The following is a 15,670-nucleotide window of genomic DNA, read 5'->3' as shown; positions in this document are numbered from 1 at the left end:
TTAGTGCTAAGCTGAATACAACCCATTGTTTTTATAGTATGGTAAAAGATAAAGGACCCCTGGAATGCTAAGACCAGTCAAAGGGGATTGCAGTCATACCTCAGGTTACAGATGCTTTGGGTTGTGCAATTTCGGGTTGCGCACCGCACCGAACCCAGAAGTACTGGAATGAGTTACTTCTGGGTTTTGGCGCTTGCACATGCACAGAAGCGCTAAATCATGCTTTGCGCGTGCGCAGAATCGTGACCCACTCGTGCACAGACGCAGTGCTGCGGGTTGTGGACGTGCTTCCCGCACTGATCACATTCGCAACCTGAGCATCCACTGTATGGGGTTGTGGCGCTCATCTCACTTCAGGCCAAGGGAGCCGGCATTTGTCCACAGACAGCTTTCCAGGTCATGACTAAACTGCTTCTGGTGCAATGGGACAACGTGATGGAAACCAGAGTGCAAGGAAACACCATTTACCTTCCCGCCACAGTGGTACCTATTTATCTACTTGCCCTGGTGTACTTTTGAATTGCTAGGTTGGCAGGAGCTAGGACAGAGCAACGAGAGCTCACTCTGTCGCGGGGATTTGAACCGCCAACCTTCCGATCCACAAGCCCAGGAGACTTGGTGGTTTGGTTTAGACCACAGTACCACCTGCATCCCTGTGCTTACACAGCCCCTGCTTGATTCAAAGATGGGGTTCCTTGAACGTGCCACAAAAACACACAATTTGGGGGTGTTGTAGCATCAAGTGTTTCAGCAGGTAACACCATGAAATGAAGTGCACTGCAGCAGTTTGGCCATCAAGTTGTAGAAGTCCATTTTTGCTCCAATTAGTAGATGGCAGCAAGAAAATAAAAAAAGACTCTGCAGCTCCTGTAACAAAATAGAAGTTACAGGCTAGGCAAAGCAAATTTGGCATTCTGTGTGCAGTGACTGACAGCTGGGAAGGTGTTGTTGTTCAGTTGTTTGGTCGTGTCCGACTCTTTGTGACCCCCTGGGCCAGAGCACGCCAGGCACTCCTGTCTTCCACTGCCTCCTGCAGTTTGGTCAAACTCATGCTGGTAGCTTCAAGAACACTGTCCAACCATCTTGTCCTCTGTCGTCCCCTTCTCCTTGTGCCCTCCATCTTTCCCAACATCAGGGTCTTTTCCAGGGAGTCTTCTCTTCTCATGAGGTGGCCAAAGTATTGGAGCCTCAGCTTCAGGATCTGTCCTTCCAGTGAGCACTCAGGGCTGATTTCCTTCAGAATGGAGAGGTTTGATCTTCTTGCAGTTCATGGGACTCTCAAGAGTCTCCTCCAGCACCAGAATTCAAAAGCATCAATTCTTCTGCGAACGGCATTCTTAAAGGTGTGCATGGGGGCTTTGCTGGAAAAATTCGTTGGCTTTAATTTTAAAATAATGGCTGAGTTGTAACATACAGACAGAATTTCCCAAATGTTTCTTCATTCGTGCCCATCATTTAAACAGGAGTCCCCTTTAAGAGGCTGGTCGTTGGCTGTGTTGATGATTTCATTCCGGCGTCATTCACAGCCATGGCTGCTGCTGCTGGTGGTGGTGCAAATCCCATCCAGGATCTCTGCCATGAAGCCACTTGCCCCATCTGCCTGGAATATTTCCAGGATCCAGTGATCATCTCCGGGTGCGGGCACAACTTCTGCCGAGTCTGCCTGACCCGGTACTGGGGGGAGCTGGAAACTGGGGCGTCGTGTCCTCAGTGCAGATATACAGCTCAGCGGAACAGCGTCCAGCCCAACCGGCAGCTGGCAAATGTGGTGGAAATAGCCAGGAAGCTCAACCTCCAGGGCGGAAAGGGGGAAGGAGGAGAGCAGGGAGTCTGTGAGATGCTCCAGGAGCCCCCGAAACTCTCCCGCAAAGACCACAAGCCCCTCATCTGTGGGGCATGCGATAAATCCAAGGAACATGGAAACAAGGTAGGAGGAAATCATTCTGGATCTTGGCGGTGTGTGCGAATAGCTGTTGATGCCTTTTTATGGGAAGTTTTCTGTGAATTCACCCGTTTACATTCTTGCATTTTGGTATGCAAATAAGTGCATGGGGAAGCTTTACATTAACTCTTTCCCTCCCTGCTAGGCTCCCAATTGGTGCCAGGATACCAAAGTGGAAACAGTCAGCCTCAGAGAGAGGATTTTTTGGGTGACCCGTGGCAAGAAGGGAAAGCAAGGGGACTGGAAAACAATCTTAAGCGCTATCAGATGAACAACTAAACTCAGGAAGTTCCAACAGCTAAACATATGCATTCAATGGAACTTTCTAACTATCTCCACCCAGATAACATATGATGATGATGATGATTTATTATATCAATCAATTAATCCAATTAATTAATTTGTACACCACCCTTCATACGAAGATCACAGGATGGTTCATAACATCAAAATACAAAACGAGAACAAAAAACACATAATAAAAACAAGAACAAAAACAAACCAATTTTTTTTAAAAAAATCCTTCCAGTAGCACCTTAGAGACCAACTAAGTTTGTTATTGGTATGAGCTTTTGTGTGCATGCACACTTCTTCAGGTATCTTAGTTGGTCAGTTAGTCTCTAAGGTGCTACTGGAAGGAATTTTGTTTGTTTGTTTCGACTACAGCAGACCAACACGGCTACCTACCCTTAACAAAAACAAACCAGTAACCCTTCTCCCACAAACACTTTCAAAAGGTCATTGAATATTAATAAGCCAAAGGCCTGGTTATAGTTGAATGTTTTTTTGCCTGGCAAGTGACAAGTGCCGTCTCTTCCGCCCAGGGACGCGGACTTATAAAAAATATTGGGGGGGGGCCCCCGGGAAAGCTCATGAATAACAAATAAGCTCATGAATATGCAAATAAAGTGGCGCCGCCTCCTCGTGAGCGAATAGGGGAGAGCGTGCTGCGCCTATTAATCAGCTCCGAAGGAAATTGGGTGGAGCTTTTGCTCGGGAGGGAGGGCAGGAGGCATGCAGCCCGACCCTGTGCATTTTGGGCTGGGGGAGGGGCGGCGATGGCGCTCTGCTGGAGGGGCGCCGGAGATTGTTGGGGGGGCAGAGCCCCCCCAAACGAATTTTTGAGGGGGCTCGGGCCCCCTCAAGCCCCATGGAGTCGGCGCCTATGCTTCCGCCATGTCTCGAAAAAACCATGTCAACCTTTCTTTTTTCACTCAATTCCTATCTGCAATAGAGAAACAGGGAGGGGGTGTAATGCCCTTGTGCTCTGTGGGGAGCTGGCTCCAGGCCCTAGGCCCCTTGGCAGACCAACTATGCGTTACAAAGATGTCTGCAAATGTGGCAACATTAACCCCACCGTCTGGGAATCCCTTGCAGATGATCGCAGAGCCTAAGAGAGTCAGGTTGTGTATCCATAGCAGTGACTAGAGTAAGGATGACTCCTGGGAGGAGTGCAGAGAGAAGAAACACCATGGTGCACATTTGTAACAGCAAAACTGGATGCCTTCATCTGTCCCGGCTGCAACAAAACATGCCTCTCCCTTATCAGTCTCTACAGCCACAGCAGGCGCTGTAACACTCCAGCAGTTTGACTTCACCCCCGAAGTTGCACTCCTCCATTGTCTCCCGAGACAGGGATGCCATCAACAACAAGCTCCCTCAACTGCTTGGGGTTGATCTCTCACCTGCCGCTGACTCCTTCCCACTTTTTCGCAGTCCTTTGGGGCCCTACCTGCAAACAGGGAAGTGTGTCAGTGTGTCTCTGTGTATGTACAGTCATACCTCTTGTTACGTTTGGTTCAGGTTACGTCTTTTCAGGTTGCGTCCCGGGCGACCTGGAAGTACCGGAAAGGGTTACTTCTGGGTTTCACCGCTCATGCATGCGCAGATGCTCAAAATGATGTCATGCGCATGCGCAGAAGCGGCAAATCACGACCCGCGCATGTGGAGACGCAGGTTGCATTCTGCTTATGTTGCGAACGGGGCTCCGGAACGGATCCCGTTCGCAATCAGAGGTACCACTGTATTCATTTTGTGTTCTGTCTTCCACCCTGTGCTGTGAATGTGCTACTGAAGTAAAACTAGTGTCAGATTCCCACAGGCATTTGTAGTTGGCCACTGTGAGAAGAGGAGGCTGGCTTGATCCAGCAGGCTCTCCTTATGTTCATAATTATTACCTGATGGTCTGTGTCTGTTTTCAGAGGCTGTGAGGCCAGAGGTATCCCCAGACACTGGAAGGGATGGCAGGAAGCAAACAAGCCTCTTTCCCCCCTCCTCTCTCCTCTTTCTCACCCACCCACTTGAGCTCTTATTTTCTCCTCAGGATCTGATCTGTACTCGCCTGGAGGTACTGAGGAAAGAGAGAGAGAAAATTCTGGCATACAAAGCCGACACGGAAAGAGAAAGCAGAGACCTGCTTGTAAGCGTTGCCTCATTTTCAACTACTGCTGCAAGGGGAACAAGTACTTGAATCTACAAATATGATTCTTTTCTGGAGTAATATAAAATGGAGGCATCCCAAAAGTTCTTCTGTCCTGCTTTGCAGAGCTATCTGTTGTTTGGAATTGTCCTGGGGCAGATCTACACTCGTCGTTTATAACTTTAAAATGTGTTATTAAAATGTGACGCCAGAGGGAGCCTCCAATAATGGAAAATTGCAATTCAGGATTATGGAACGTTATATTTTTTAAAAAAAAGTTTAGCAGATCAATGTAGATCCACCCCTGGTCTCCTGTAAAAATTCTTAATGAAAGGCCTTTCTAAGGTTGGGCTCTTGTAAATCTTTAGGAAACACCCACCCTCTTTAAGTGTTAAAGTAAATATGTGAGGGGGCTGAGGACCCTGGATTCCTGCCTCCCCCCTCAACGTTCAAGGCAGTACTTTTGTAGTAACACTTTTATGTCTGCATAGGTTCCCATCCCATTTTCTTTCTGGTGTTTATAGCCCAAAAAGGCCCTCCAAGTTTACAAAAATCAGTACTGAGATGGTCCCTGCCCTCAGGCTTACAGTCTGAAAAGATCTGACACACACAGAAGACTCAAAACGTTGACTTCCATGAGTTGGAACGTAACAGAAATGGCATTTGGGAAGGGACAGGCCTTGAGTACTTGTCCCTGCTATACCCCAACTTGTTTACTGAAGTGCCTGAATAAGACTGGGCGATGATTGTGGTCTGTAGAATATCTGAGGTGCCCTTCCAGTGGAATTCTCCCCTGGGATCTTCAGATGAAGGGCAGTATATGTTAAGTTGTGGGTGAACATATCAGACGACACAGCGATTCTTCAAACAGCTCTTTTTTATTCACAGGACAGAACTGAACTGAAGGGTTCAGTCAGCCTGCTTATATAGAGCTCCAGTACAACGTAACTAACAATTTTCTAAAACTATCCAATCACTGAACATCACTTTCGATCCCTTATTTGCATAACTATCTACAGTATCCCCCCGCTGGCCCAGGGTGAGAACTTCAGTACATAACAGTATACATATTTAACAGATGATGTTGATGATGATGATGATGATTCCCATAACTTACCTCTTGATGTTCTAAAGACATCTGCTTTTCCTCCTCTTTCCAAATGCTTCTTTTAGCTTTTAACAGAAATGGAAAAACAGAAGACGGCCGAAATGTTCGGACAATTACGGCAGTTCCTGGAAGAGCAGGAGCAGGTTCTTCTGGCTCAGATGGCAGAGGTGGAGATGGAGATTGCAAAGAAGAGGGAGGAGCACCTGGCCAGGCTCTCCAGGGAACTCTCCTCTCTCGAAAGGATCATGCAGGAGATGGAGGAGAAGCACCACCAGCAGCCAGCAAGTGATCTCCTGCAGGTCAGATTAGGGCAGAAACAGCCTCGTCTGGGAGAGGCGCCTTGGACTGATTCCAAACCTTGAACCACTTCATTCACTTAAAAAAAGCAGGGGAAAGGAAGCAGAGTGTGGAGCTGAAAGCCAGGTCTCTCATCAGAGCATAGCTGTCAACGTTTCCCTTTTTAAAGGGGAATTCCCTTATTCCAAATAGGATTCCTCGCAAGAAAAGGGAAAAGTTGACAGCTGTGCATCAGAGTGAAGCAACTTGCCTTGGGAGCAAGCTCTCCCAGAGGAGGTGCGGCCTGTGTCATGCCCACTTCTCATTGCCAAGCACCCACCACAGGAAGTGGCGGTAGTAGCTGGCTGGGCAATGAAGCGTCAACAGCGGTGGAGGCTTCCCAAGAGCTGCTGCACCTCTCACCAGTGAGAGCCCGTGTGGTGTAGTGGTTAAGAGCGGTAGACTCGTAATCTGGTGAACCGGGTTTGCTTCCCCGCTCCTCCACATGCAGCTGCTGGGTGACCTTGGGCCAGCCACACTTCTCTCAAGTCTCTCAGCCCCACTCACCTCACAGAGTGTTTGTTGTGGGGGAGGAAGGAAAAGGAGGTTGTTAGCTGCTTTGAGACTCCTTCGGGTAGTGATAAAGTGGGATATCAAATCCAAACTCCTCCTCCTCCTCCTCTTCTTCTTCTTCTTCTTCTTCTTCTTCTTCACCACCTCCCTGCCACCACCTCACCAGCACCACCACTACCCACCCCCTCATAACTCCCCCATCACAGGCACTGCCGCCGCCACAACAGCGACATCCTTCCCCTCGACCCCAGTGGCTGTGACGGCCCTCTCCTCTCCTCACCCCTGGGGAGCCATCTTCCTCCTCTCCCTCTTGGGGGCAGCCCAGGGGTTTCCCCCAATTTCCCCTGTTTTAAGTCAACCACCTTCCAAGTCATTAAAAGGGCACCACTTTCCTTGTTGACTTAACTATCTCATGTAGGTTTCCCACCCACCCCCATGGGAAAGCAGCAAAAACTGCCCTCACATCCCCAATCCTTGTGTGGTGTCTGCTAGGCAGGCCAGAGTGATTGCTAGTCAGGGTCTTTGGCATCTTCATAGCATGGCCTGAGGCAGGCATTGAATTCCTTCTCCTCTGTCTCTCTCTCTTTCCTTCTAGGACGTTGGAAGAACCTTGCCAAGGTAAGTGGATCTCACTCACGGTAGGTATCCTGCTGCCACCAGTCACCGCCTCCCTTGCTTCCCTTCCCCGTCACTATTTCCCTGTCCACTCTCAATTGCTAGGAGGGGAGACTCCACAAAAAAACCCACTCAATAAAGCAGGTGTCTGAAGCAACATTGCCTTCTCCGTTTGCTCAACGCCTAGGTCCAAAGGCAACATGGGGGTCCCCTGGATGGGCTTTGGACAAATAATTTGAATTAGTTGTACATCTGTGGAAGGTCCTGCTGAACCTCTGCCCTAAAACCAGTTTTCAAAAGATATGTAGCTTGTCAAAGCCAAGATCCCTTTCAACTCCTTATTACCTCAGGAAACAAATATTTGAGTTTCACCGTCGCAAAGAGGAAGCTGTTGGTCTCCCACACAAAATCCGCGGACTTTCTTTAGGGCAACTGGGACGTTCGCTCCAACCAAGAGAGGCCAGTTCAGTCATTCTAGCAGCAACCCACCCAGGGGACAACCCACACAGTTCCATGCGCACACATGTCTCACGGGGCATCCATGCAGTGGGGCTACTCACAAGGGGGTGGACTATATTCATTTGCAACTTCAAGGTGCCACTCAGATTCAGGACGGAGGTTATAAGGAACACCTCAGTTTTGCCAACAGCAACCGCCATCTTTCTCTTCTCCACATCTCACTGGGGGGGTCAAACAGAGAAATAAACTGTGATGTGCTGTCATTACACAGTGAAGTTGGAGCAGAGATGGCCTGAGCAGGGTTGTAGCACATGACAAGTGATCTTTCAGTAGATACATGTGGGGAGATGCAGAGACATTTTGGCCCTCAGGTATCTGGCTTTAGAGTCCAAACTGCCACAAGGGACGCGGATGGTGCTGTGGGTTAAACCACAGAGCCTAGGACTTGCCGATCAGAAGGTCTGCGGTTTGAATCCCCACAACGGAGTTAGCTCCCGTTGCTCGGTCCCTGCTCCTGCCAACCTAGCAGTTCGAAAGCACGTGAAAGTGCAAGTAGATAAATAGGTACCGCTCCGGCGGGAAAGTATACGGCGTTTCCGTGCGCTGCTCTGGTTCACCAGAAGCGGCTTGGTCATGCTGGCCACATGACTTGGAAGCTGTACGCCGGCTCCCTCGGCCAATAAAGCGAGATGAGCGCTGCAGCCCCAGAGTCAGCCACGACTGGACCTAATGGTCAGGGGTCCCTTTACCTTTACTAGGAGTTAACATTGTTTTTCTCCACCAGGAGTGAGAAAATGGAGGCACTTGTGAATCCAGTGGCCTTCCCTCCAGAGCTGAAGCAGAGGATCAGAGAATTCCATTATAAAAATCCCTCTCTGGAGGAACTTATGAAACAATTCAAAGGTAATGAAGAATGACTGCAAGGATTTTGTGCCAGGCATTATTTGACTTCCAAAATTAATGTGTCAGGTTCTTATCATATTTTATATTGCTCTTTCTACAGACAGCAGTAGCACCAGCAAAGCTTCCTTTTCAGGGGCCAAGACACCATTTTCACCCAGAATGCCCTATATACGTTGCCACAAATGAAGGCCGTTTGCAATAAGCATATAGCAAAGCCTAGGTGTTCTGCTCCAACATGTGTCAGTTTACATTTACAAATACAGTGGTACCTCGGGTTAAGTACTTAATTTGTTCCAGAGGTCTGTTCTTAACCTGAAACTGTTCTTAACCTGAAGCACCACTTTAGCTAATGGGGCCTCCTGCTGCAGCCGCGCCGCTGGAGCATGATTTCTGTTCTCATCCTGAAGCAAAGTTCTTAATCTGAAGCACTATTTCTGGATTAGGGGAGTCTGCAACCTGAAGCGTATGTAACCTGAAGCATATGTAACCCGAGGTACCATTGTAATCTCCCGTACCCACACTGAATTCCAATCCTCATAATAATTGCAAGCCCAGATCATCATTAGACTTCCTTTCTGCCCATATCAAAGCTCATTTTATGAAGACCAGGCAGTCTCCTGGTCCTTTTTTCGTTTTAGCTTTATGCAGTTTTATCCTGAAGATTTTATCAATATCAAGTGATAAGACCTCCTCCTGAACCCCCAACCAGTCCGCCAGGGCTTTTAATAATTTTGTTGAAATGTCCTCATCCTGGCTCTCTGGTATTCCTCTCAGGCGGGGATCATCTTTAGACTTCCTTTCTGCCCATATCAAAGCTCATTTCACTGTACGATACTGACAGCTGCTGAAAAGAGCTTCAGAGGGAGCCAAGTGAAGCTTGTTCTCATATCCTGACTTTTGCTGTCAATGACCACATTTCAAGTTTCTGCATCCTGGAAAAGATCTCCCTCCATTCCCTTTCTGTCAAGGGTTGCATTCCATTACAGAAACATTTTTGGGCAAAAACCCATCCCACTCCATAGCAACAGAATCACAACTCCTATCCTGATAAACCCTGGATGAGAATGAGAACTTGCGGAATGAGCAGTGAATACTGGGCAGTATCTTTACCTTTCTCCATTTCCAAGTTTTTAATACAGTGGTACCTTGTTTCTCAAACTTAATCCGTTCCAGGAGTCTGTTCAACTCCCAAAACCATTCAAAAACCAAGACGTGGCTTCCGATTGGCTGCAGGAGCTTTCTGCACTCAAGCGGAAACCGAGTCGGATGTTTGGTTTCGAAGAACCGTTCGCAAACCAGAACACTTACTTCTGGGTTTACGGCATTCGGGAGCCGATTTGTTGGACAACTAAGTCATTCGAGAACCAAGTTACCACTTTATGGCTTTAGTAAATCAATGGCCTGCTTATTTTATGCTGTTGGTGTTAAGTACAGTGGTGCCCCGCAAGACGAATGCCTCGCAAGACGGAAAACTCGCTAGATGAAAGAGTTTTCCGTTTTGGAGGTGCTTCGCAAAACGAATTTCCTATGGGCTTGCTTCGCAAGACGACAATGTCTTGCGAGTTCCTGCTGGTTTTCCCCCCTCCCCCCTTTTTCTAAGCCGCTTATCAGCTGATCTGATCAGCAGATAAGCTGCTAAAAGCCGCTAATAGCGCTAATAGCGCTAATCCGTCAATGGTCTTGCTTCGCAAGACGAAAAAACCGCTAGACGAAGAGAATCACAGAACGGATTCTTTTCGTCTTGCGAGGCACCACTGTACACTTTGCCACTTCTGAGTTAAAATTTTTTAGTTAACTTTAATCTGTCTTCCATATGCTTTTCTGGTTGTTAATTACATGTTCCACTTTATATTTTACTCCAAAGAAGGAAACAAGAGAGGATTTGTTGTGAAGTGATTGTTTTTTACAATATTTATTTTAGGTGCAACCTCGTAGAGCTTCTGATTTATATCTTTATTTTCCCCACAGACACTCTGTTAATGAGACAACAGTTTCAGAAAGGTAAATTTTCTATGGAGGATGACACTTGGGGAGGGAATGGAGACTGGTGTTTTGTTGGCATCAAACAGTCTGTTCTGCAGACTTTGGAAACACCAATTGCTTTATTATCGTTATGAGCCCTAACGATAATTTAGATTTAGAGGGGTTGTGGCAGAAAAGGAACCTACTGGCACATGTGGTGGCCTAGTAAACATGTATCCAAATGTTGAGAAGTGGTGATGAAGGAGATATCTGAAAAAAATAGACCCCAAATTGTGTCCTTCATCAATTTGGATGGATTGAATATGGACTTAATATAAAAACAGCTTACAATCCAGCTCCATTCTGCTTTGCTGGATACTGTCTTCTCCCATCCCTGTGGATCAGCCATGACAAGGGGGTGAGACCATCCACCTATCACTCAGCTGATGTCAGATGACTGACACTTGCTCATGCAGAAGAGCTGAGTAAATGTTTTCTAGGTGGTTTTGCTTCTTGTAGAAGACAGCTTGATAGACACAAGGGGCACATTATAAATATTTCGACAACAGAAACCCAATTCATATGTGGTGGGATTGTCTATTAGTTAATGAATTTTGGAAACAGATTGTCATAGAAATATAAGGAATTGTGGGTAGGAAGGTGGGAATATCTAAATTAATGGTTCTTATTAGTCTGAGTAGCACCGAGTTAAAATAAAAGAGGAATGTAAATGGGTAGAATTGAGGGGAACTGCAGCCAGAAAGGTTATAGTGAGTAACTGGGAAAATGCAGAAGAGCTAGCGGTGAACCAATGGAGGGAAAAACTGAATAATATTATAATTTTAGAATATCTAACTGTGAAAATACACAGAAGGAAAGGATTTAAGGTCAGTGAGAAAGAGGAGAATTGGTTTGAGAAGACATTGAATTATTTGGGTAGGTTTGAACAATTTGGGGCAATTAAAATGTTCAAAGTTAAATAAACCTTGTGGATGGAGGAGTGTTAATGTCTATAAAATTGTACATATGGTTGATTTGAATATTATTATTGATTATGTATACCCAATGTATCAGCCGCCTGGGGGGTTTCACTGTTTGTGTTTTGGTTGTTGGTAAAAAAATAAAAATTTTAAACATTAAAAAAAGAAAAGAAACCCAATTCACTGAGATTTATTGTGGGCAAGTCTTGGAAGGAGGAAAGGAAAATCCCAGTCCTGGATGCAATGCAAGAACAGGGCCAGATGAACTGCATCCAAGAGTATTAAAAGAACTGGCAGATGTGATCTCAGAACCACTGGCAGTCATCTTTGAGAATTCCTGGAGAACAGGCGAAGTCCCGGCAGACTGGAGGAGGGCAAATGTTGTCCCTATTTTCAAAAAGGGGAAAAGAGAGGACCCAAATAATTACCGCCCAGTCAGTCTGACATCAATAGCAGGGAAGATTCTGGAGCAGATCATTAAGCAAACAGTCTGTGAGCACCTAGAAAGGAATGCTGTGATCACCAATAGTCAGCATGGATTTCTGAAAAATAAGTCATGTCAGACTAACCTGATCTCGTTTTTTGACAGAATTACAAGCCTGGTAGATGAAGGGAACGCAGTGGATGTAGCCTACCTTGATTTCAGCAAGGCATTTGACAAGGTGCCCCATGATATTCTTGTAAAGAAGCTGGTAAAATGCGGTCTTGACTATGCTACCACTCAGTGGATTTGTAACTGGCTGACTGCCCGAACCCAAAGGGTGCTCATCAATGGTTCCTCTTCATCCTGGAGAAGAGTGACTAGTGGGGTGCCACAGGGTTCTGTCTTGGGCCCGGTCTTATTCAACATCTTTATCAACGACTTGGATGATGGACTCAAGGGCATCCTGATCAAATTTGCAGATGACACCAAACTGGGAGGGGTGGCTAACACCCCAGAGGACAGGATCACACTTCAAAACGACCTTGACAGATTAGAGAACTGGGCAAAAATAAACAAGATGAATTTTAACAGGGAGAAATGTAAAGTATTGCACTTGGGCAAAAAAAATGAGAGGCACAAATACAAGATGGGTGACACCTGGCTTGAGAGCAGTACATGTGAAAAGGATCTAGGAGTCTTGGTTGACCACAAACTTGACATGAGCCAACAGTGTGACGCGGCAGCTAAAAAAGCCAATGCAATTCTGGGCTGCATCAATAGGAGTTTAGCATCTAGATCAAGGGAAGTAATAGTGCCACTGTATTCTGCTCTGGTCAGACCACACCTGGAGTACTGTGTCCAGTTCTGGGCACCACAATTCAAGAAGGACACTGACAAACTGGAACGTGTCCAGAGGAGGGCAACCAAAATGGTCAAAGGCGTGGAAACGATGCCTTATGAGGAACGGCTAAGGGAGCTGGGCATGTTTAGCCTGGAGAAGAGGAGGTTAAGGGGTGATATGATAGCCATGTTCAAATATATAAAAGGATGTCACATAGAGGAGGGAGAAAGGTTGTTTTCTGCTGCTCCGGAGAAGCGGACACGGAGCAATGGATCCAAACTACAAGAAAGAAGATTCCACCTAAACATTAGGAAGAACTTCCTGACAGTAAGAGCTGTTTGACAGTGGAATTTGCTGCCAAGGAGTGTGGTGGAGTCTCCTACTTTGGAGGTCTTTAAGCAGAGGCTTGACAACCATATGTCAGGAGTGCTCTGATGGTGTTTCCTGCTTGGCAGGGGGTTGGACTCGATGGCCCTTGTGGTCTCTTCCAACTCTATGATTCTATGATTCTATGATTCTATGAAAATCTTGCTGATTTGAGATGGATTGTGATTCCTGGGATGTTTTATGTATCCAGATGCCTGTCTGTCTCTCAGACTGATTCTGCCTCTCCTTCTCTTTTCCTCTTCTCACCCCCCCATCCCACTTTACAACAGCAGATATAATTATGGATCCAGACACAGCTCATCCTCTGCTCATCCTGTCTGAGGGCGGTAAAAAGGTGGAACGGGGAAACAAGCAGCAAGAACTGCCCGACAACATTGAGAGATTCAACAAACTGACTTCGGTGCTGGGGTGTGAGGGATTCACAGCAGGGAGACATTTCTGGGAAGTCATTGTGGGAGGGGAGGGGATGTGGGCTTTAGGGGTCGCCAGGAAGTCTGTGAGGAGAAAGGGCTTCTTTCCCTTCAGTCCCGAGAAAGGATTCTGGGCTGTAGGAAAGATTAATCATGGGTATTGCGTCTTAAACCCTCCTGATTACCTTCCTCTGAGTGGGGAGCCTGAGAGGATCCGAGTGACTCTAGACTATCAAGGGAAGCAAGTGTCTTTTTTCAATGCTGAAACAGGAGCCCTGATCTACACATTCTTGGGAGCCTCCTTCTCTGATGAGACCCTCCTTCCTGTGTTTTGGGTGAAAGAGAAAGCCCACCTCAGAATTGTGGGATGAAAGGTAAAGGGACCTCTGACCATTAGGTCCAGTCATGGCCGACTCTGGGGTTCCGGCGCTCATCTCGCTTTATTGGCCGAGGGAGCTGGCGTTTGTCCGCAGATAGCTTCCAGGTCATGTGGCCAGCATGACTAAGCCGCTTCTGGGGAACCAGAGCAGCACATAGAAATGCCGTTTACCTTCCCGCTGGAGCGGTACCTATTTATCTACTTGCTCTTTGCTGTGCTTTCGAACTGCTAGGTTGGCAGGAGCAGGGACCGAGAAATGTGAGCTCACCCCATCGCAGGGATTCGAACCACCAACCTTCTGATCAGCAAGTCCTAGGCTCTGTGGTTTAACCCACAGCGCCACCTGTGTCCCTGAATTGTGGGATAGCCAACCTCATATAACCAACATGCTTAAGTATAGTTAATGTACTAAAGGGTTAATGCGATAGAGTAAGCTGTCCTGCCAGGCTTAGCTAGGGCACTCCTTTGGAAGAAGATAATCAAAGCCTTTATTCAACATCAGTCTACCTGAGAAGCTCAATGTGTAAGGTCAGAGCTGGCTGCTGAAGCTCAGGCCGCATGGCTGTTAGAATCCACTCTTGAAAACAGAACTGTTAGAACCCAATACCAAGAATTTGTCAAAAATGTACAACTTGTTGCTGAAATGGAATACGCAAGATGAAACAGTGAAATCAGCTATGATAAAGTGGGCACAAGACATTGGTCATAACATTATGTTTGCTGACTGGGAACAGTTGTGGACCACCGGTATAAAATTTACGGCATGTAATGCCTTAAGAGAGAATATTATGAAAATGATCTATAGGTGGTACATGACCCCAGTCAAGCTTGCAAAAATCTACCATTTGCCTGATAATAAGTGTGGGAAGTGTAAAGAAATGGAAGGTACTTTTTTTCACCTTTGGTGGATGTGCCCGAAGATTAAGGCCTTCTGGGAAATGATATATAATGAAATGAAAAAGGTACTTAAATGTACTTTCCCTAAGAAACCAGAGGCCTTTCTCTTGGGCATTGTCGGCCAATTGGTGTTAAAGAAAGATAGAACATTTTTTATGTATGCTACAACAGCAGCAAGAATACTTATCGCAAAGTATTGGAAGACACAAGATTTACCCACTCTGGAAGAATGGCAGATGAAGGTGATAGACTACATGGGACTGGCTGAAATGACTGGCAGAATTCGAGACCAGGGGAAGAAGATGGCGGAAGAAGATTGGAAGAAATTTAAAATTTATCTTAAGAAATATTGCAAAATTAATGAGTGTTAAAATGTTGTGGTTATAGAAAGTAAGGGATTATAGCTGTAAAAGTTTAAGTAAAAGAAAAGAAAAGGAAAAAAATTAGATAAAATTAAGGGGGAGGATTTGCTGAAATAAATTTGGGAATTGGAATGTAGAAAGGGGAGGTATGGGGAAGTCGGTGAAGTAAGTTTTAAGAAAAAAAGGATTTTAAATTATACATGTTTGTTTTTGTGTGTGTATGTTTGTATTGTGTATTGTGTGTGTTTTTATAATTTGTGAAAATTCAATAAATATTTATATAAAAAAATAGAATCCACTCTTGAGTTCCTATACCAATAACTTAGGAGCTTTCACCATTGTAACGAAGCCAGGTTTTGCTGCCTGTGTTTTCTGACTGATGTATGGAAAAACACATGAACCTGACCTCTGAAGAGTTTGTAAGTAAACCAATTTTTAACTTACCAGACGTGTGGTCTTTTTCTATGCTAGGGGAAGAGGGGAACTTTAGAAGGAACTTAGAATGGCATATTGTAAAGGTCTAACAACCCATGCTTTATTTTGCAGCATATTTTGCAGTTTTAAATCTCTGCTGGAGTTATCTCCCCAAAGAGTACCTGCCCCAGACTTGGACCTTGGCATCCAGGAACTCTCCTCTTATTTTTCCTTGCCAGCCAACAATAATTACTTAAGGAGACCCAAGATATCTACCAGGCTTAGATGGAGTTTCTGTCCAGATCAGAATGAATGATAA

General features: G+C 46.0%; 1 protein-coding gene across 2 annotated transcripts; it reads left to right on the top strand.

The window, feature by feature from the left end:
* Nucleotides 1–1,422: 1,422 nt before the first annotated feature.
* Nucleotides 1,423–14,254, top strand: LOC309524973 (zinc finger protein RFP-like). Of its 2 annotated transcripts, none has more exons than XM_082210252.1 (7): nt 1,423–1,927; nt 4,266–4,361; nt 5,535–5,768; nt 6,914–6,936; nt 8,177–8,295; nt 10,264–10,296; nt 13,162–14,254. In XM_082210252.1, the coding sequence occupies exons 1-7, from the start codon at nt 1,529–1,531 to the stop codon at nt 13,668–13,670; spliced, it is 1,413 nt and encodes a 470-aa protein (XP_082066378.1). In that variant the 5' UTR covers nt 1,423–1,528; the 3' UTR covers nt 13,671–14,254. The 2 variants fall into 2 exon arrangements, with proteins under 2 accessions (XP_082066378.1, XP_082066377.1); XM_082210251.1 differs by having other exon boundaries at nt 1,425–1,927; nt 13,159–14,254.
* Nucleotides 14,255–15,670: the final 1,416 nt, after the last annotated feature.

The sequence above is a fragment of the Podarcis vaucheri genome (genome assembly GCF_965113315.1).
Source record: "Podarcis vaucheri genome assembly, chromosome: 2".
Lineage (NCBI taxonomy): Eukaryota > Metazoa > Chordata > Lepidosauria > Squamata > Lacertidae > Podarcis > Podarcis vaucheri.
The sequence above is the reverse complement of the archived record's forward strand: the minus strand, read 5'-3'. Positions and strand labels throughout refer to the sequence as shown.